The following is a 22,858-nucleotide window of genomic DNA, read 5'->3' as shown; positions in this document are numbered from 1 at the left end:
TGATGAGCTCACCTTCATTCTTCCTATTTCTTGCTGGTCTCGGAAGTGTTGTTTTGTGTTTTAAGTGCCAGAGAGAAAATATCAGTGTTCTGTTCAACATGTGGGACATTTTTCTCAGATCTTACCCCTAGTGTACCTTGGCTAAATTGATATCAGTTAAAGGCTGGGAAAGGTTTTTGCTTAAGCTTTGGGAAGCTCCATAAGCTAGAATAAACACTATTAGAACAAAGTGATTTATCAATAGACTGTACAGTCAGCTAGAAAAGTTTTGTCTTATGTCAGGGTGCCATGATGACATTAAGTATCTTTAGGAAACTAGAAATTAAGTCTGAGGGGAAAGGAAAGAAAGATTGTATGTATATTCAGCTTTAAGTAAATGTAACTGAATGTGGTAGTACTCTTCAATACCCAAAGGTTTGTTTACTTTATTCCAGAATGCAGTATATGAATTAAAATTAACAAGAACACAAATTCCAGCTGAATATTATGGAAACCTTCCTAATAGTAAGAACAATTCTTCATTGGAACCAATTTCTTCACCAGTTCCAGCAGAGATTAGATAGATATTAATCAGTGATTTGGATTCTTGGTCTGGGGAGAGGACTATATCTGATGGACAAACTAAACAGCTTCCTTCATTTGTATGACTCTATCACTTTATTATTCCATATATCCATTTAAATACAGTTAATTGATTATCCTCTATGAATTTAATAGTATTGCTCTGATGTTAAAAATATAAAACAGTAATAGAGAAGTACATTTCACTTCTATAACAAAGAGTCAATATCTGCACTTTCCTGAACCACCCTGTATTATGTTCCATGGATATCTAGGCTAAATTTGAAGAAGAATGCAGGTAAATAATATAAATCAGCAACGTATTACTGAAACTATCCTATCCTTTGGATCAAATACATTGCTCTTAGGATCAATGGACACTCATAGAAAATTTATTTAAATAAAAATTGCTTGCCAATTTCATATAACCAGCATTAATTTATCCAGTTCCTACTGCACTTATGACAATCTAGCTTGCTATATTGCATCTTTCTGATAAACAGATTCCTTGTAAAACTACTGTAAGCTTATCTAAATATTTTTAAGTATTTCAGAAGCACATTGAAGGAGAACATACTCAGAAGACTGGGTTGTAATTGAATGAATAGTTTATACATCTTACAGAAATAGGATTCCGTTTTATCATAGCATAAAAAGTTATACCATAAATTTCATGGTATATGTACTGTATATTTCAGTAACTGGTGCCTGTATTATTGTAAGCTAGATTTCAAACTATTACAATGAAGTTGGCAAAGAAACACATCATAAGGCACAGTATTAAGAATTCAGAGACAACAGCAGAACATTTAAAGTGCTACTAGCAAATAATACAATTACAATCAAAAGACTCAGCAAATAATTGCTTTGACATAATACATAGCATATAGCTAAATTTATCCAGATTACATAATCAAAAACATATTTATACATTCAAATACATGACACTGGCTATTGATACACAGCTTTTCCAGGATGGATAATATGTATTTATTATAGATAATAGCAATCTCTGTTCAACCTTTGTAAAAGTAAGCTTGCACTGGATGGTTAAAACTAGCTGAGAAAGGAAATGAGATAGCTCTGCAGGAGTTTGCATAACATTAAGAAATGTATCTGAGTATTATTTCCTCCTCCTCCTCCTCCTCCTCCTCCTCCTCCATCATTTCCACATAGCATACACTAAATAATTCATAATTGTTGTTCTTGTTTAATTTGGAATGTTCATTTTGTATGTAATTCATCTTATTCTAATCTTATTCTAATTATTATTATAGAACAGAAAACTTTAAAATATGTTTGAATTTGGATTTTCCAAGCTGTAAAACCTAAAGAAGTGAACAAAAATATTTTCTCCACTAAATCTTCTTTTGGGAGTTTTTCCAACCCGGCCTGGGTAAAACCAAAAGTAAAAATTAAAGGATTTATGTGAATTATGTATAGGCAGAATCGGTTAAGTAAGATATACTGCAGAATGGATATATTCTGCTTCATCTTAGTTTGACCACATTCAGTTTTTCCTATCATACTTTTTAAAGCAGTGTGACAGCTGAATTTTAAAGCTGATTCAAGCACATTTTAACCATTTATATACAGTTGATTTGTTTCAAATATTTTTCAGCAGTATTTATCTATAAAAAGAATACATTCCACAAATGTGCAATTTAATGCATTCAAGATTAGAACTCTTCTTTTTCAGTTCCTTTGTCCATCATCTAATACTCAGAAACCATTTACTTAACAGTTAAAATTTAATTAGAACAATTAATTTGAAATCAGAAATATTTCTAACAAAATTTATGATGGAAAATTACCTAGGTAATGTCTAGATGTTGTCACAAAACTGTACATGGACAAATACTGTTCATTGTTGTATGCAAATCATTAATAAAAGCATGCCAACTTTCTAAATTTGTTTCTGAAGATAACAATACTGTTCATTCTCTTGCCAATAAAAGTCTTTGAGATACAAATGCTGTGTCAAAGAATGAACATATGCAGCTTCATTCATAAAGAGCATATTCAAGGGCTGTATAAATATATGACCTGTGTCAGTATTCATGTATTGTACAAAGTTTCCCTCTATACAATAGGATAATTGTAGCCATGCCCATTGATTGACAATGGTTCCTATGGCAGTAGAGAATGATACACTGATATTAAACTTGCAAGGTTAGAGACTTAAGACATGCTGGCACAAGTTTAGTTATTTCAAGCTTTCATTGCTCACTCAGAAAATAGTACAGACATCATCCTGAAAATATCGCTGAAGCTCAATTATTACCCAATTAGTTGCAGAAATTTGACAATACAATGGCAGTTTACTCGCAAATGCAAGTTAACTATGGAAAAAAGGATCTTCTTATTTGGAAAGAAAGAATTTACTTTGTCTTTCCAGATAATCAAACATATATTAAAACTGTCCAGTTGTTTTCCTTCAGGAAAACACAATATTGCACGCTTGGGAATTAAATAATATGGATTATTAACACAACTTGAACATCTAGCTATTCACTTGCAAAATACAGAATTTGCCAAAATGTTCTGCATGAAGAAAACATGTTGGACATACAACATTATAATCAAAATAAATTAGAAATATGGATTAATTAAGCTTTTCTACTAGCTGTCTCATGTATCTTAACTGTCAGTGTTTGAAACTGTGGCATATATGGTATGAAGGTTTGAAGGGGCCTCTCACAGTTACAGATAAAAGAATTTAGGTCAGTTTGAGAAATCCTCATGCTTCTAATGATAGTATTGGTATGATAGTTACATGGTGCCACATTTGAATTTTCTGTTAAAAATATATCATTTTCATTATTTTTGAGTGGGCCCATGCCTAAGTAGAACAAACTTCTCTCTGGACTGTCACCTTCAGTGAAAGTTTTATCATGTTCTGAAGATTCTGAGAAACCTTCAGAGGAAATAACAGAGAGAGTGTGAGTTTTTCTGGGAAGGTCTTGAAAATATTCAGGTAATATCAAAAATGCTTGATTTCCTACTGCCCAAGAAATGCTAGAGAAAGAAGCTGGAACTGAGGACTTAAGGTTCACAAAACTTCTGTCAAAAGGACTACTTGAATTCTTTGGAGGCTCATAAAGCCCACTTGACATGGAGCCACTTATAATAGTTGCATATTTTACATTACATTGTTCTGACATGCCTCCTTTTTCAGCATCATGGACATTCTCAGAGAGGCTGTCGCTATTGAAAAGACCACTAGTGCAAATTGAGTCATGCTCAAAGTCCTGAATGGTTGAAAACAGTGAGTCAACTGCTAGTAACTCTTGTTTATCTTCATGTTTCATTACTTTATCAATACTGATATCTTCCAATACTATTTCTGATTCCAGAAGTAGCGGACCAAATGGCAATGCTTCAGGATGCTTGAGAAAGAGATGCTCAAAGGTTTCAGGCTAAAAAAACAAGACACATTGTAAAGTCTCATTTATCAGTTAATTGTTCATACTGAAAAGAATACAATAAGAAAAAATAAGCAAATGAATATTTTATTATATTTGAATCTGGTTCTTCATTTTCAAAGCCAGATGAATTACATTTTTGAAATAATCTTTTTTGGGGGCGGAACCAAATTATGGTATTGAATCTAGATGTCATCACTTATATAGTTCAGATTAAATAAAGTGTACCAACATAAGGCAGAAATGTTAAAGTAAATAAAGATATATCTGGAAGTTTTAAATATACCATTTTAGATATTTTAATTTTATATGCTTTAAAGTCATTGTTTAAATGCAAGCTTTAGAGGCTTCTGTTTTCTGTCTTCTTGATTAGAATTATGCATATAATGCATTTTCCTTTCAATAAAGAAGAAATTAAGAATACAGTGGCTCTCAAAAAAATAACTGATAAATAAAATGAGTCGTAATCAAAATAACTACAAAGCAAACCTGCAATTCTACGCACACTTACCTGTCAATAAAACAACTGAAAATATTTTATTCTGGCCAGAGTTTACATTCTATGGTACAGCTGTGTCTCCAGAAATCATCACTCATTGATATGCAATATAAGTGTTTATCAGGTTTTGCTATTCCTCTCTAACATCCAGAATGAAGTTAAGTGTATTTCTCATGTAGATCAATAATATATGGTGGTATTCCCTAAGTTCAAAGATACTCTTTATTGTCATACTAAACTGTTCAGATCAACTACTGGCAAAATGTTTTGCCTTTCTTTGTGAGTGGTTAAGGAGATCTCCAAAACTGTGGGAGTTGTTTTGCATCTCAGAAATATTGCTACGGTTGCTATTCCCTAGAAAACATTTTTCTGAGCAATTTCTTAGCTTAGCTTTATTGAACTTTATTAAAAAATGCATTATGCAGCTGATCTTTCATATTTTTTTATTGCTGGAAAATTAGTGCCCAGTGGATTAATCTAAATCAGGATCCGTGTACGCTGAGATGGAGAAGGCCTTTGAGGATTTGATCCTGTTTCTGTAGTGGCAATGCACATCTTTATTTCCAAGTTACGTTACTGACATTGGGTAATCAAGAGAATCATTGCAATTTAAATTGAGTTCTAGAATGCTAGGAGGTGGCTTTTTCATTCATAAGTATTTCTATCAGGTTCCATTTCAGGTTCCTTGTCATCTCCTACCCATTTACAATGTCTCTAAAGCAACATAGTGCCCTTTTATAGGGTTCTGGAGCTCTTGCAACAATACCAGAAATCTGCTTTTCTTTACTACAAACCTGTGTGAGGAAATTAATATGGGGAAATGGGTTGCAGATTGGATACTGATTTCTTTGTTCCTTTGCTGGTCAACTAGAAAGAGTCCAGTCTAACTCGAAGATTTTGGAAAAAGCTTCAATGGATACTCATGGCTCTTTGAAAAAATGATGTTAAACTAACAGCAGGGAATTTGCACACTGCTGAAATATGTGAAGAGGGCGTATACAATGTAAGACTTTCAGAAATACCTTAGACTCTGAGGTTTTTTGAGGATAGCCAAAAGCTAATGTTACCGAGGTATAGCACACCATATTCTATTACAACATTGTAACGAAGAGGGATATTTATATTTATTCATATTTAAGTCCTGTTCTGTGCTGTTTTCAGTTATCCTACTGTCTGAAGGATGGACAGACAGATACAACACTGGTCTCCTTTGCAGAATTTGATCCCAATATTCTGTTGGATTGGAGATAATGAATTATGAAAACCTTATGTGTTAGTTGATAAAATATACTTTTATTACAAAATAGGTTTAATTTAAATTTATCTGCTATTGGTGTTTGATTGAGGAATCATTTATGATGTGACAACTGAAAGAGGCAGTTGTTTGCAAGAGGCAGCCAAAAGAATCTATCACATTCTATTTATAGGTCTGAAATACACACACACACACACACACACACACACACACACACACACACACACGAACTACAGCATGTGTGTATATGTGTATGTGGCACATACAAACATACACAGGGCAACAAATACCAAGAAAATAGATTAACCCTTTTTATTCTTTATGTAAAAGAGGTTAAAATTTTGTGTCTTGTCAACAGGATAATTCTCTGTAAATGGAAGAGAATGAAACCAAATCTACAGCAGGGGGAATTTAGCCAGATAAAGGATGAGATGGAAGATGGGTTGTGGAGACAAGGATTCCAGAAAAAAATCAAATGAATCTCACTTTGAAAAGTAGTTGGACAATAGCTCAGAATATTGGCCAGCCCTTCACCTTCTTTTGGTCCTATGATGCAGAAGAGGGTGTGTGTGGCCTATCCCTTCCTTCCCACTGCACACATTTTCACATCTAGAGACATCCTACCTGAATACTGTGTCATGTTCTGGACTCCACAGTTCAGGAAAAGTAGTGACAAATTAAATTTGCAGAAAGGCTAACAAGATATGAGGGATTTAGAAATAAAGCTTTATGAGGAAATGCTAGAGAATCTGGGTATGTTGACCTATACACAGCTGATGAATGTAGAGTAAAGTAGTCTTCAAATGTCTGAAGAGTTGTCATATAGAGGAGGGAATAGAGTTATTCTCTATTGCTCCAAAGGTCAGGATGAGAACCAATGGATTAGAATGCAAGGAAGTGGGTTCAACCAGACATTAGGAAGAATTTCCTAATTTTATAAACTGTAAGGCCATGAAACAGATAGCCACGTGAGGTGGTAAACTTTTTGCAATAGGGCTAAAGAGGCTCTAGACACAATCAATCAGAGATACTTTGGTGCAGGATTTTCAAACCTTTTCACAGAACTTCACAGAATTTCTTTCTTTCTAAAGAAATTCCTGGAATTTCTAATCAAGAAGCAAAGCTCATGATAGGAAATTCAATGTGTTTGAGTGATGTCTTTCCCTTTTTGCACTTAGTTTGGAATCCCATCAAATTGTTCCAGAGCTTAGGGTTCCATAGAAAACAATTTGTAAAACTTCTTCATTCAACCCCTTGTCCCATGCAGACAACAGTGGTGTGCACATACCCTGATTAGTTTCTGGGAAGAAAGTGCACATACACAAACACACACACACAATACTTTATTACATAGAACACATACAAATACTTATGGCCACTGTTGCTAAAGGGTTCAGAGAAAATTCCAGAAACTATCCTCCTGAATTTGTCAAATATTTATCACGGAATAATTTCTGTTGTTCTTGTTTATGCTGCATTTTTTATAATTTGGAATTATAATATCCAGACTAGGTTTTTCTGTCTTTCTAATAGAAGGGCATGGAGAACACTTGCCTATAAAGTCACCAAGAGTTTAACATGACTGACTGGTTAAAACAACAAGTAGAATGGCACCAGCAAACAGCAGAGATCTATTCATTTTTTTTCTCCTAAAAATAAGGATAGAGTTCCTATTTCCTATGATTTGCTGGTGGTCTGCCTCTTGTGTTTGTCAAGTTTGCTAAAACATGAGAATGGACAAAAGACTGTATTGAGTTTCTATCATTCATCTGATAATCAATATTGTGTCCCAATTAGGAAAAATACTTGTCCTTTGATAAATAGTTTATTAATTTTACTTTCATAGCTTTAGGAAGTTACTTCAAAATATACAGTTCTGTTCCAGGTGCCCTGAACAAATTAGAAATCAGGACAAGGAAAATCCTGTTCATTTATATGTCATTCTGTTCATTATCAACACTTCCTTTTTATATGATAGCATTCTAATGAAATAGATGAGCTAAAAAGAATATAAAATTATCACTGGAATTAGACTAAATAAAAGCTAAAATGTTCAGAAATAAAGCTTTCAGAATGTACGTAATTTTCATTTCAAAAATACTTTGAATATGACATTAAATGTAGTAGAATAGTCTTGGCAAAAGCTACATGGCCCTTGAATGTATTGCGTTTAGCATGAAAATAGACAGTATAAGTTTGTACCTCCTAAATAAGCTTTTAAATATTTCTCAGTTTTCAAACTTTCTGCTATATTAAGATTGAAAATTCATAGAATATAAAATATTCCATTAGCATATGAAACTTGAGTGCATTTTAATAGAATTTTAAGTAGCAGTTCTATTCTATTGAATTTCTTGTTTCCCATTCTATGACTGTAATCTCAGGGACAGTTTCTACTAACTAGAATAGATAACTCAGTCTTTTGGCCTTTATCCCCATACCTAATCATTTTAGGGGGGGAAAGTCACTTTGTAATGAATGCCATAGTACAATTTGTAACTTTTTATAGTAGCTTTTACCAACAGTAATCAGAAACGATGCAAAGTTCATGACCTTCTGAAACACCAAATGATGTCATGTTGCATAAAGGAGGGGTCCCCTAGCCCTGGGCCCGCAGCCTGCAGCCCAGTGCTTAGCTGCAGTGCTTTGGAACAGGACTGTGGAAGTGGTGGGCAAGCGTGTGCATGCACCACTTAATTTGTGAAAGCAATGCACCCACACGAAACATCCCCTCTTCTCCCACCCTGCCACCCTGCCACCATTTTTGCTTGTCTACTGAGTTGGAAAGGTTGGAGACCACTGGCATAGAGCCAGTAACATTATTATACAATTTCACTTTTATTAGAACATCAGATAAAATGATTCTCCCCCATTACAAATAAAGGAAGAATTTCAGAAGGCCATTTACCCACACTTTAAAAGAAACTAAATAGGATTATTTTTCCTGATAATAATTTTCATTGTCTCTTCTGTCTAAAACAGTTTACTCTATTCTTCCCTGCTTCTTGGCACAATTCAACTAAAGGCACATCAAAGTCATCACTGTTCTCACTTGCAAAGCCCCCTGAAGCAATTTGTAGGCATAACTGTCTTCCCTTCTGCTAATATGAGGCACAAGTACTGCCATGGCGAAGCTGCTTCAATCCTCCAGTGCTTTGCAGGCATTTTCCATCTGGGCTGGAGAGGAAATCTGATTAATCTCTTGTCAATGTCATATTTGTTTATTTGCTGCAAAATCATTAAGCCAGCATTCCCTTTGTAACTAATTTCTGTTAGGAATCAGAAGGAGAGATGAGGTAAATGTTTCCTCTCACAGGAAAATAATAAGCTAAATTCTCCAACCCTGTTGACACAATGACAATATGGAGATCCAGAGCAGCTTTCAAACTGGTGCAGCAAATGTGAAATGGAGAGACTAAATTACAGGTAGTCCTTGACTTACAACAATTGAGCCCAGAATTTATGTTGCTAAGTGAGAAATTTGTTAAGTACGTTTTGCCCCATTTTATGACTTTTCTAGCCACATTTGTTAAGTGAATCACTGCAATTGTTAAATTAGTAACACGGTTGTTAAGTAAATTTGACTTCCCCATTGACTTTGCTTGTCAAAAGCTCACAAAAGATGGTCACATGACCCTGCGACACTGCAACTGTCATAAATGCGAACCAGTTGTCAAGGATTTGAATGTAAGTCATGTGACCATGGAGGTTGCGACAATAAGTGTGAAAAATGGTCATAAGTCACTTTTTTCAGTGCCGTTGTAAGTTCGAATAATCACTAAATGAATTGTTATTAGGTTGAGGACTACCTATAATCAGGAAAAAACTCTTACACTGAGTGTGTCTTGGGTACAAATATTTGGCTGTTTTGTACTAATTGCTTATAAAGATTCAGCATATGATGCTTCAAGTAAGAAACATGTTCCATAATAAGCACCTGCTTATTTAGAAAACAAAATAATTTTAGGGAAATGTGTAGAATTAAAGAAACCTTGATATTGCTGGCTTTAAGAATATGATGCTTTATAACTATACCTGTCATTCTAAATCAGGTGCTGGGAACATTCCCCAACTACCACATAATGCCAGCTTTATTCATTCAGCCCAGTCATAAAGATAGGTTGCCCAGACTATTCTTTGAGTTTAGGTTACTTAATCAGAGTTTTCTAGGGGAACTTAATATATTAAGGAATATAACATAGTACCCACTGTCCTTAAATTCTCAAGTGTTCCTCTTGCACAACAAAACCTGTCCTTACTGAAAAATAGTATTCTTAGAATGATGTACCATTAATATAACCTTTGTACAAAATTATTTCCAACACTATTATGTACGAACAAAGTCAGCAGACAATGAAATGATTGGAAAGTAATTCTGTCTTCTGAATTCAAATAGATAATTCTTCTAACAACTTGTAAAGGAAGTCTGGGAGCTGGAACAATGGTTCAGCGGGCAGTGACCAAGATTAGACTTCAAAGAATGTCCATTCTCTGTTTAAATGAAATGAAATAAAATTAACAATAAAGATGAGAAAGTAAAGTTTTAATGGAAATGAAAACTGAAAATTATGTATTCATTTTTTAAAAAAAATCATTTCCCCAAATGTTTTTTTTTCTACCTATTAAAACATTTAATTCAACTTTTATAGTTTTGCACACAAAGTATATAATGGTAAATTAATAAAACTGCCATTTGTACCACATAAGAATCAAGAAATGTACAGAAAGTTGTACAGAGAGGGATGAGATGGGGATAAGTGGATTAGATACATTCATAATGCTTTGTAGACATTTTGACCTGTCAGAATGACCAGTTTTCTTAGACAATGTCCTAATGATTGAAATCCATGGTTCCAATAGAAATGTTGAATGTTTGTGGCATATTGTCCTAGCAGAACATGGAATCTTTATATAGCATATATTTTATTTTGAGCACTGGAGCTTGTATAATAGTAATAATAATAAAAAACTGGAAGGATTTTTTTAAGAATGTACATGTATATCTATCTATGAAGGGATATCTACTCAGGTGGATTTATTTTTATCAGTGTATCTGAAAACCCATTAGTAATTTAATGGTAATAATCGGTCTCAATTTCCAAGTAACATATAACAATGAAATGCATAAAAATAGAATTCCATACCTTTTGGAAATTAACTCCTTGTGCCCAGGAACAATTCTTTGGGTTTGGGACATCCACCCACAATAATTTCTTTATCCTGAAAAAATGCAGATAATGAATTGATTTGGTTAGAAGGATAAGCAAAAGCAAATTTAGTGCAGTGTCTAACGTGAACCAGGACCTGGGAGATCCTGGTTCAAGGCTACCCTCAGCTATGAAGACTTACTCTATGGTTTTATAACAGGCATTCTCTCTCAGTTCTTTCTTTCCTATATAAAAAATAAAAGAAGCAGTGCTCAGGTGGTATTCAGCAGGTTCTGACCAGTTCTGGAGAACCGGTAGCGGAAATTTTGAATAGTTTGGAGAACTGGCAAATGACTGCAGATTTTACAGTATCCTTCCCCTGCTATGCCCACCAAGCCACGCTCACAGAACTGTTAGTAAAAAAATTTGAATCCCACCACTGAGTGCTATGTATACAATCTAACAGAACCTAAAATATAAATCTAACAAAATAATGATTAGAAAAAATATTACAACTTTTGGGTTGCTGCAAAGAATTAATACTACAATGCAAACTCTAATAATTGGAAATATGTCATAATTTTACTATATATATAGATTACTATATGTAATATCCTCTTACTGTGAACAGATTTAGCAAGCCCATCATGAAGGAACACTTTACCTATGCTGCAAAATCAACAATGCTCCAAGGAGCAGCAATGAGCATGAAATCATTAAGGATAGAATCACATAGAAGTTCACATCGTGCTGCTTTTCAATTCCATCTGGAAAAATAATAATTTATTTTTAAAAGTCATTACCATTGCAATCTAAATACACATGCAATATATTACTTCAGTGACATTAAACTGAATGGGTGAAGATTATTCTAGACAGTAGGCCTAACAAAGTTTTCTAAGCTCAAAAATGAATATCTTTATAGTTATGCTAGATCAGGGGTGTCAAACTCGATTTCACTGAGAGCCGCGTCAGGGCTGTGTTTGACTTCAGGGGTCTGGGGGGCATGACTGGGTGGGTGTGGCCAGCTCGACATTAAGGCTGGTTTTATCCACGACAGCCTCCTGCAGCCCTCTGCCAGCGAAAATGGAGCTTGAGGGGTGTGTGCTCAGGGGGACTCTGTTTTCACTGGCAGTGGGCTGCAGGAAGCCATTGCGGCTGAAACGGAGCCTGGGCAGGTTACACACAGCCTCCCTGGGCTCTGTTTTTGTTGCCAGAGGGCTGCAGGAAGCCGTTGTTGGCAGAGGATTGAAGGAAGAGGCACTGTGGGCCGGTCCTTCACTGTTTCCAGGGCAGCCCCACAGGCCAGATCTAAGCTCCCAGTGGGCCGGATACGGCCCACGGGTCTTTAGTTTGACATCCCTGCTCTAGATTATATTTTTCAAGTTAGATCCTATGTACAGTACAAGTTCCAGGCCTCCAGCTTAATTAATGCAGAATAAGATTAAAAGGCTTTAAACTTGGAGTCCTTATTTCCTCAAAGTTAAATCTTGATTGGTTTGAATTAATCAGATTTTTTTTAAAATGTGTTTAAGTAAGTTTGAATATATAGTTAAAAATACATTGGCTAAATTAGCCGTGGGTCCCAATTCTCTGTATGACTACTCAAAAAGAAGCAGCATTAACAGGCAGGAAATACAGCTAAAGAAGCATGACAATGACAGTGTAATTTCAAAACAAGTCTTTTTGTGAGTAATGCATACTTAATAGGGCTAGGCATTCAAAGGCACTTCAAAAATATATCTGCAGAGACTTCCGGTTTCGCTAGGCTTCGGAGGCGGCGGGGTTTCGCGATCTCTGCGATCCCTGCCGAGCTAGCCGTTCTTGGTTCCTCCGACCCAGACGGGTCTGGAGGATAAGGTTGCCCCGTAGAGGCAACCGAAGACAGGGAGGATCCGGACAGGGGTTGGGGTGTTCGCAGACCCCTTCCCCACCCAGTACAACCTCCTTTTCTCAAGTCGGTCCAGCGGCGGTCAGCAATGGCCGCCACAAAGAAGCCGGCAGCCGGACAAGATCGTGCTGGAGGAAGAAGGAGAAAGTTTTGAAGCGAAAGTTTTTTGGGCTGAACTGGGACTAGAAGATACATTTAATACCCTGAAATCTAAGATTTGGTGTTGTTGTTTTTTGAAAGATACTTTGTTTCCAGAAGAGATTTGCAAGCGGCGAGTGAAAGTGTTTAAAGTGAAAGTTTACTCTCCTTCCACATGGAATTAACAAATGAATACTGAAAATCCTACTATTTTACAAAAGGTAAAAATTTAAAGCTTCTTGTTATAAATGGGAAGGGAGAGGACAAAAGGAAAATTTATATTAAGATTTTGTTGAAGGAGATGCCTGGAAGATTTTGGAGATTGGAAGTTACTGTAATAAGAATTTAAAATACAGATTGGCTTTTTTTTTCTCCCTTTGCAACTGATATTAACCCAGGAAGAAGGGAAGAACTTTGTGCTTTGTTTGGACTGTTTGATGACTTTGGGACTTTGGGAATTGTTTTAAGCTTGGAAATATCTTTGGCTGTTTTAAGAAGAAGAAGAAGGGAAAAAAAGAGGATTTACAATGACTTTATCTGCTGATGAACTGAGAGAGGAATATGGCAAAATAAAGAAAGACGATGTGGGAGAAATTTTTTGCTTTTTAGAAATGGCGCTTGCTACTTATCAGCAAATACAACAACTGATGGAAGAAGAAGAAGAAGAAGAAGAAGAAGAAGAAGAAGAAGAAGAAGAAGAAGAAGAAGAAGAAGAAGAAGAAGAAGAAGAAGAAGAAGAAGAAGAAGAAGAAGAAGAAGAAGAAGAAGAAGAAGAAGCCATCTTTAACGAACCCACAGAGTTGATTAAGAAAGGAAGGAGAAAGAGAGGGGGGGAAAAGGATATAAGACTTAAAAAAAATATCTAAGAAAGTGAAAAATAAGATGCAAAATCAATACAAGGCTAGAAAGCAAAAGGAAAGAGAAATACAACAGAGAGGGGAAGTTAAGGGGGGTAAAAAGACCAGATGGGATAAGACAGGGAAGAAGGGGGGGAAAGGCCACAAGGGTATGAAACAAGATGTGAAAAAGAAATTGTTTTTCAGGGACAAAGGATAATATAACTTTATTTTAAAAGGATTCTGCAAGGTACATAAGATAGTATTGTAGTATTTGTATTAGAAATAGAAAATTATAATTTTATAAGACTTGAGTAAAGACTAAAATATTAAAGGTTTAATAATGGTAGAATTTAAGATTTAATAAAATATTAAAAGGAAGGTTTAAAATATTTAGTTTAAATATAGATTTTAATTGACTATTGTGTGGACGTTAGTATGAATATATTATTGTAATATTTGTTTTTGAAATAGATAATTGGAATGTTATGAGATTTAATGTTTAATTATATATTTAATTATGTTATGGATTTACTATTTTCTTTTTGTAAGTAGTATGTACTAAGCAGAATCAGATAGGGAACTTGGTGTTACCTTAAATGTTAATTTAGAGGTGCGATGGAAAGGCATCATACTTTGATTTGTGATTTCAGGAGAAATTCTTTTATTTTATTATGGGGAATGAGATAAATAGACAATTGGAAAAGAATGGACAAAGGATAGAAATATAATGATTTAAATTAAGACAATAAACAAAATAGAATTAAGAAGAGTGGAAAGCGGGGAGAAGTTATAAAGAAGACACAGAATGGTAATTAAGAGAGGTAATGGCATATAAGATGAATATGAATTTAATTGAAGTCCATACAAAGAGAGGTAATCCGGGGCCAAGCTACTTTTTTGAAAAAGAAGTTTTACTTTATGTGTTTTGTGTGTGTATGTTTATCTGAGATTTAATAAAACCTTGGAGGAAAGCGGGAGGAGAATAATGGCAAACAAGACAGAGGGAAATATGAATAGGATGACTAAATTTAAAGAGAAGAAATGAGAGTGTTAAAAGATATTTTAGTAGAAATGGGATATATTAAAATCACACTGTATAAAATAATGTATTATCTGCCTTGTAAAAATTTACAAGGGAAAGAGGTTTAATGTCTACAAGGTTTATGTTTTGTTTGTCTTTAAAAATTAATAAAATTTGTTTCAAAAATATATATATATATATCTGCAGAAATGAAGAAATGCATCCTAACCCTATATAAAAGTATTAATAATATATAGTATACAAAATTATATTACAAGAACTAAAAACAAGATTTAAGGCAGATATAATCTCCTGCTCTGCTGTTGTAAGTAGCAATCACGTCCCACTATACTTGGCAAAATGATATGTGAAATAAAAACATTTCTATACTTAAATGTAAACTATTATTATGCTGCTATCTGTTATGATGGTTTGGTTGTGTCCAGAAATCTTTCTCAAATGTTGTAGTGGATTTTTTTTGTTTTGTTTTGCATTTGCAATATAAATAGTTGAACCAAAAAAAGGAAAGAAACTAAATTATGGTTGAAGCTGTATTTCATGACATAATTATTTAGAATAGAAAGATAATAATAACTTGTACAAACTTACATACCCATTACACTGCTGAGATGAGTGGCTCTATAAATCAATCAATCAGTCAATCAATCAAACAAGCAAACACTCTTCAGCTTCAAACTAAGCAAATAAGCGCAGAACATGAATAAAAAATAAAAAGCCAAAATGCATGATATAAGAAAAAAAGTTAGTTAAATCTAGTTTCCATCAAAATCAGTCACTGTATTTATTCAATCCATACAATTCCTTGCAATCATTCTTGCTTCTACATTTCCATATATCACTTCATACATTGCCTTTTGTTCTTTCAACTTAACATCTCTCTTGAGTACAAGTAGTCCTTGACTTACAACCATTCATTTACAGTAGTTACAAATGAATGGTTGTAACTAAATGAATATTGAATGAATATTCAAAGTTACAATGGTACTGGGAAAATTGACTCATTACCGTTTTTCACACATAGGACCGTTGTAGCATCCTCATCGTCATGTGATCAAAATTCAGACATTTTGCAACTGGTTCATATTTATGAACATGTCCCCAGGTCATGTGATAACCTTTTATGATCTTCTGACATGTCAATATGGAAGCTAGATCACTTCACAACTGTGGCCAAAAATAATGTAAAATGGGGCAAAACTCACTTAACTGTCTTGCTTAGCAATGGAAATTTTAAGCTCTATTGCGGCTGTAAGTTGAAGGCTACCTGTATCATGCAACCATGATTTTTTTGGCCTTCTCTTTCCCATCAATCTTCTTCCATATTTTTGTTCTGTAATTAAATCCTTAATCATATTCTTTATATCACAGACTGCCTCAGTATATTTCTTTTTTACTAATTATTCTTTATTATCTTTTAAAGTTTTAACATACTTCTTACTCTTGTATTCAACATTCAGTTTCTTTTTACCTACCAAACTCTCACTTCCACATAAATAGAGTCAAAATATTTTATATGTAACTGTTTTATTTTGACAAATAATCACTACTCAAAATAGATGACACATTACATTTATTAGAATTATCATGTTTTAAAATGTTCACCATTTTTCCATCTTTAGACCAGATTCTATCAACATATCAACCTACTCTATTTTTTTCCATGTATGCATAACTTTCAATTATTGAAAGATACATACAAATATTTTTAAAAAATCAATCAATTATTGATTTTTCTGTTAAATACTACTGTTCTCAGATTCCTTGGATTTTGAATAAAACATATCTACTTAGAAAAATATATTTCCAACTATATGAATTGAGACTGGTGAGAGAGAACTGTTTTCTCTGCCAATAAAGAGAACTGTTTATATAAACATCCTTCAGCTGCCTCCAAAGGCCTTCATATGACTTGCCAAGAATCCATTAACGGTGAAGGAGGAAAGAAAATTTTTAAAATTTAAACCCTGCAGCACAGATATATATTGAAAATTTCTGATTTCCTTATGCTTAACTGGTTAATCAACTGTTGTGTTTAGGGCTTTATTCCCGTCTGCTGTAATTATATGTAAAGAGTATAAACTAGCTAAGTCATTTTTTAGTGTTTTCTGCCAAAGCAAGGACCAAATCAGGAGTTAAGTGACTGGATAGCTATAATTAACTTCCAAGTCCTGAGGTGTAGTGAGAAAACAACCAATATACTTCTAATGTCACAAACATAAACATCCATTTATTGTTGTCCATTTAGTTCCATCATACCTCCCACAAACTTTACATTATATCATGATGGAATGCCTCCTTGGAAGGCATCTCGAGGAGACTCTGCTCAGTACCTAAATAATCTAGCTATCTAGCATGTAGATTTAACCACCCCAGTAACTGTTCGTACATAATTTAATTTTATTTGTAATTTTATTCATCACTTGTACTGTGTGTTTTTAAATTGTTCATTGTTCTGATATTTTATATTTTTATATTTACACATTTTGTGAGTTTTTATGCATTAATGCTGCATTCTGTTATGCCATACAAGAAATAATACTTCCATCATACAGTGTTTCTTAACATATTCAGCAACTGCCAGCTCCATATTCACACAAAACATTGCAATACTGAAGCCAATTCACTTTCTCATATGGTTCCTCTACATCAGCAAACATAAAAATAAATTATCTCACATTCATACATTTGTCAACGACCTGCTGAAGAGCAAACATCAGATCTGCAGACCCCTCCTGCCCAGTATAAAGGTACACTGTACTGCCCACATTTTGTTCATTGTCACACTATCACTCTTTAAAAATCAGAATTCAGTTAGACACTCTCCTAGGAACATTTAATAGATTAGTACCCCAATAGTTTTTATATAGACTCCAGGTGCCTTGCCTTTTGTATAGGAGAGACATAGTAGAACCTTGCAATCATTATGCACGCATATTAAAGTCTTCACATGTATTAAATAAGTTACACAGCCCTTTGATAAGCAAACAATATCTGTATTTTTACTGACCTTGGTATTGTAACATTACCGTAGTCAATTGTCAATATTTTCACTAAAATTTTGCTTTCATCATTTTTTTTCTTGGATACTACAGGTAATCCTACAATTGAAACTTCAATTTCAATTGTAAGTCTTCACAGTCATAAGTCAAGGAGCCACGTGACCAACTTGATTTTATGACCATTTTACCACCAAACATTTTGATTTGCAATGTTTTTTTCCCTCTGAAAAATGGCAAAAAAATAACCATTGCAAATCATGGTCATGTGCCCATGGGATATTGCAACCAGTTATAAATGTGAGCTGGTTGCCAAAGTCTCAATTGTGATCACATGACCATGAGGGAGAAAGTGCAACATTCATAACTTCGGGAACAATTCATAAGTAGCTTTTTTCCAGTTCATTGTAACTGACCAGTTATAAGTTGAGGACTACCTGTACATTTATACCATTTTTTTTCATTCCACTTTTGATACCTACTTATCATTCCCATGTAGATCTCTAGAGTACTTCTAACATTCCCTCACTTTATTTTCATCCCAAAACATTTAATCACTTTTAATTCCATTAGCTCTGTTGGAGACTCCTTTAACAATTTTCACTTCCAAGATAGTTTTTAAATTGCCAACAATTTATTTTTTTAGTTTTTCTCTGTACCTTTTAAATTTAACCATTACTTGCTCTAGTTGACTATATTCTTCACCACTCTTTTTTTCTATATTATTTCTATCATTATCAATTTTTTTGCCAGTCATTCTCTTATATAAACTTTTTCTGATCCACAGCCTCTTCTTTCACTTTATCATGACACGAAGCATGCTTTTTACACTCTCCATAAATATTGTATAACTGATGGAGCACGAACATCCTTCCAATTACTTTTTTTGTGATAACATTAACATGAATTGCCACAGAAATTCAGTGCAAAGAACTTGGTTGTGGTACTAAAATATAAGGATAATAAATGGAAAAAGGAATAAAACCTGAGTTATTTTGACATCCATATCATATCTACAAACGACTCAATAATATTAATCATGATATATAAGTGAAGTTTTCATATAGATGAAGGTTTTCCATTTTTGAGTCTTTAAAGAGAGAAGGAATAACTGATGGAGACTTTAGTGTTCAAACATCCATTGAAAAACAAAATAATCTTTGGAAATAACTGAAGAGAAGATGATGGATGGAATAGATGAGTCTTCACAAGATATGCAATTAGAAATAGCTTACCAAGAGAAGTTCACATCAGATTTACAAAGAAAACCATTAAAACGCAAATATTGCAAGTGGCAAGAGAGAAAACATTGAAATACAAAGATAAGGAGATTGTGGTCTTGAAACAAGTACCCAGAAGAGTGAGAGAGATTAGAAGAGAATACCGATTCTTGACCAAATTGCTACTTTAAAAAGAGGTGAATTATAGATGGCTGATTCCAGAAGGTTTAATGTTCACATGGCAAGAACAGAGATATAGAATTGACTCAATTGAGAAAGCTGAATCATTTTACACAGAATTTTTCAGAGGGAAAGAGGAAGAGGCAGAAAAAAAATTCACTAATTGAATTCCAAGAGGACTGCCAAATGACGACTGAAAAAGAAGAAGGTGCAGTAGGTGGAAAGGAGGAAGCCAAAGAACAACGTGAACCAAGATCCACGAGAGCTGTCAAACCTAACTACAAAATATAACCATGGAAGATAAAAAAATGATTACAATTAATATAAATGGACTTAACTCAGCCGTTAAAAGAAGGAAAATCTTTCATAAATTAGAGAAATTAAAATTTGATATAATCTGCCTACAAGAAGTACATATGAAAAAACAATATGAACAATTGTTGATATAGCCAAAATTAGGGAAAATATTTACTTCCTTGACACAATGTAAGAAAAGAGGAGTGGTTTTATATAATAAAGAGGCCATCCCATATAAATTGATTTATACTGATGACGACGGAAGAATACTAATGGTGGAAATAATAGACAATAATACGAAAACACTCCTAATTGCAATCTATGCCCCGAATGACAATCAAGAAGAATTTTATAAAAAATTACATATGAAAATAATTGAACTGGACTACGCTAATATAGTTATGATGGGAGATTTTAATGGAATTGTAGACAATAAACTGGACTATACAGCACAGAAAACAATAAAGCAAAACAGAAAGACTCTCCCTAAATCTTTTTTTTTAATGGTAGATGAAATAAACTTAAAAGATACATGGAGAGAAAGAAATGCTAAAACTAAACAATACACCTTCTACTCAAATAGACATTTATCATGGTCCAGAATAGATATGATATGGATGTCAACAGAATTGTTAACTAATATTCAAGAAATAAATATTGAAACAAGTACTTGGGCAGATTACAATCCAATGACAATTAAATGGAAAGGACAAAGAAGAAGATCTAGATGGATGTTCAATAATACTATTTTAAAGGAAAAAGACTTCACACAGTGGATGGAGAAAGAACTGGCTTTTTTCTTTAGAGAAAAAAGAAGATACATCAATCCAGAATGTATGGGATACAATGAAGGCATATGCCAGAGGCTTGATAATAGACTATACAAGGAAAAGAAATACCATGAAAAGATTAGCCTCTAAGGCATTAGAGGATGAGTATAAAGGACTTGAAAAAGAGCTACAGAAAATGCCACAGAAAAAGGACATTAAGTTAAAAATGGATATAACCAAACATAAAATGGGTCTAATAGAAAAAGAAGAATCAGCACAGAAAATTAGAGGTGCTAAACAGAACTACTTTGAAGATGCAAATAAACTAGGTAGATGGTTAGCATATAAATTGAGAAAGGAGAAAGAATCAAGGAAAATATTGCAATTAATAGATGACCAAGGCCAAGTTTGCTATGGTAGTAAAGAGAAGAAGGAAATGATTCGAGACTATTATGGGAAACATATGCACACAAGAGAATATTGATGAGGAAAGAGTTAAACAGTATTTACAGAATGCTAATTTACCCCAGATACCTAAAGAGATTGAAACAATGTTAGAAAGCAATATAACGATGATGGAGTTAACTGAAGCACTCAAGAAGCAAAATAATGGAAAGGCACCAGGCCCAGATGGACTTCCGGCAGAATTTTACAAAACATTACAAGAATCATTGAATCTTCCATTGCTAGAAGTTATGAATGAAGTTATGTTAAAGAAGAAGATACCTAAATCATGGTCAGACGCTTATATCACACTTGTTCCAAAAGAGGAGACCGATCCATTACAAATCAAGAACTATAGACCTATTTCCCTACTAAACGCAGATTATAAAATTTTTGCTTCAATATTGGCAGAAAGACTTAAAAAATATTTAAATAATTTTATCCATCCTGATCAAAATGGATTTCTGCCAAAGAGACAAATTAAAGACAATATGAGAGTAATCTTGGACACTTTGGAATACTACGAGGCACATCCTGAAAAACAAATGGCTCTGATATTTCTAGATGCACAGAAGGCATTTGATAATGTGAATTGGCTATTCATGTTATTATTGCTGGAACAGATGGACTTTGCTAGAAAATTTATTCAAGCAATAGAAACTATATATCATAAGCAAATGGCAAAGGTAATGATGGAGGGAGAACTGACAGACTCTATCGATATAAGAAAAGGAACAAGACAAGGGTGCCCACTATCACCTCTGTTGTTTGTGTTAACTTTGGAAGTGCTAAATAGAAATATTAGAGATGAAAAGAATATAAAAGGGATGAAAATTAAAAAGGAAGAATTTAAGTTGCAAGCATTTGCAGATGATCTGGTTTTCATCTTAGAAGACCCACTAGAAACAGCATCAAAATTGTTAGAAAAGATAGAGACATATGGAAAGGTGGCTGGTTTGAAAATAAATAAAGATAAGACAAAGATCTTGACAAAGAATATGCTATCAAGACAAAAGGAAGAACTGGCAGACCTATTGAAAATTCAGGTTACGAATAAGATCAAGTACTTGGGGATATACTTGACAGCAAGATGCAGTACACTAAAAGAGAATAATTATATCAAACTTAAACAGCAGATAGCGCTACATTTGGTGAAATGGGAAAATTTACAACTGTCATTAATAGGGAGAATATCAACAATCAAGATGAATATATTACCCAGAATTTTATATTTGTTTCAAACAATTCCAATTAGGCTTGGAAAAGACTACTTTGAAGATTTAAATAAAATTGTGTTGAAATATATATGGCAAGGTAAGAAAGAGAGAATAAAGTTAAAACTTTTGCAAGATGCTAGAATAAGAGGAGGATTTGGTTTGCCTAATTGGGAGTTGTATTACCAAGCTACAAATTTGATGTGGGTTAGGAATGGATAACATTAAGAAATACTAGATTGTTGACATTAGAAGGACATGATCTGTTGTTGGGGTGGCATGCTTTTCTATGGTATAAAGGAACTAAAACACAGGGGTACTTTAGAAGACATTATATACGGGAGTCTCTGTGGTTAAATTGGGAGAAGACTAAAAGACCATGTTATTTGAAAATTCCAGTCTGGCTATTGACTATTGAAGCATTTTCTTATCCTATAATATACAAAAAGGAACAAACAGTTAGATATGGTGAAATATTGAATGAAAAGGGTGAACTTAAATCTATACAAAAACTAGAGGAACAAGGTATAATGATGAATTGGTTTTCATATGCGCAAATACATTCAAGGTATGACAAAGATTCTAAAACAGAAGGTTTCTATGATAAATTGACTGACTTAGATAAGATTTTGACAGGTACTGATGAAAAGGTGATTAAAAATTGTATGGATATTTATTAGAAATTAAACTAGAAGAAGAACAAGTTAAAGAAACTATGATTGCTTGGGGGAAGAATTTTGGCTATGGGATTGATTTAGAGAAATGGCAAAAATTGTGGTCTCAAAATTATAAAATGACAATGTCAACAGCATATAAAGAAAATTTGTATAAGATGTTTTACAGATGGCATTTTTCCCAGACAAGAATAGCAAGAATGTTCAAGAATAAATCTGAAAAATGTTGGAAATGTCATCAGACACCTGGCTCATATTACCATATG

General features: G+C 33.7%; 1 protein-coding gene across 2 annotated transcripts in view; it reads right to left on the bottom strand.

Annotated features, from left to right (window-relative positions):
* Positions 1–677: 677 nt before the first annotated feature.
* LEPR (leptin receptor) overlaps positions 678–22,858 on the bottom strand; it is a 69,084-nt gene continuing 46,903 nt past the window's right edge. Inside the window, exons 17-19 of one of the 2 annotated variants that reach the window (XM_087960419.1) lie at positions 11,552–11,654; positions 10,885–10,960; positions 678–3,980 (exon numbers count right to left, since the gene is read on the bottom strand). In XM_087960419.1, coding sequence (XP_087816545.1) covers positions 3,171–3,980; positions 10,885–10,960; positions 11,552–11,654 — 989 coding nt within the window. In that variant the 3' untranslated portion in view covers positions 678–3,170. Of the gene's footprint in view, positions 3,981–7,551; positions 10,232–10,884; positions 10,961–11,551; positions 11,655–22,858 lie in introns of those variants that run through there. The other variant, XM_087960420.1, reaches the window with a different exon arrangement.

Source organism: Notechis scutatus, chromosome 3 (genome assembly GCF_049901735.1).
Source record: "Notechis scutatus isolate UNSWTSFEM ecotype Mainland chromosome 3, rNotScu1.2, whole genome shotgun sequence".
Lineage (NCBI taxonomy): Eukaryota > Metazoa > Chordata > Lepidosauria > Squamata > Elapidae > Notechis > Notechis scutatus.
This window is presented reverse-complemented; position numbering and strand designations above follow the sequence as displayed.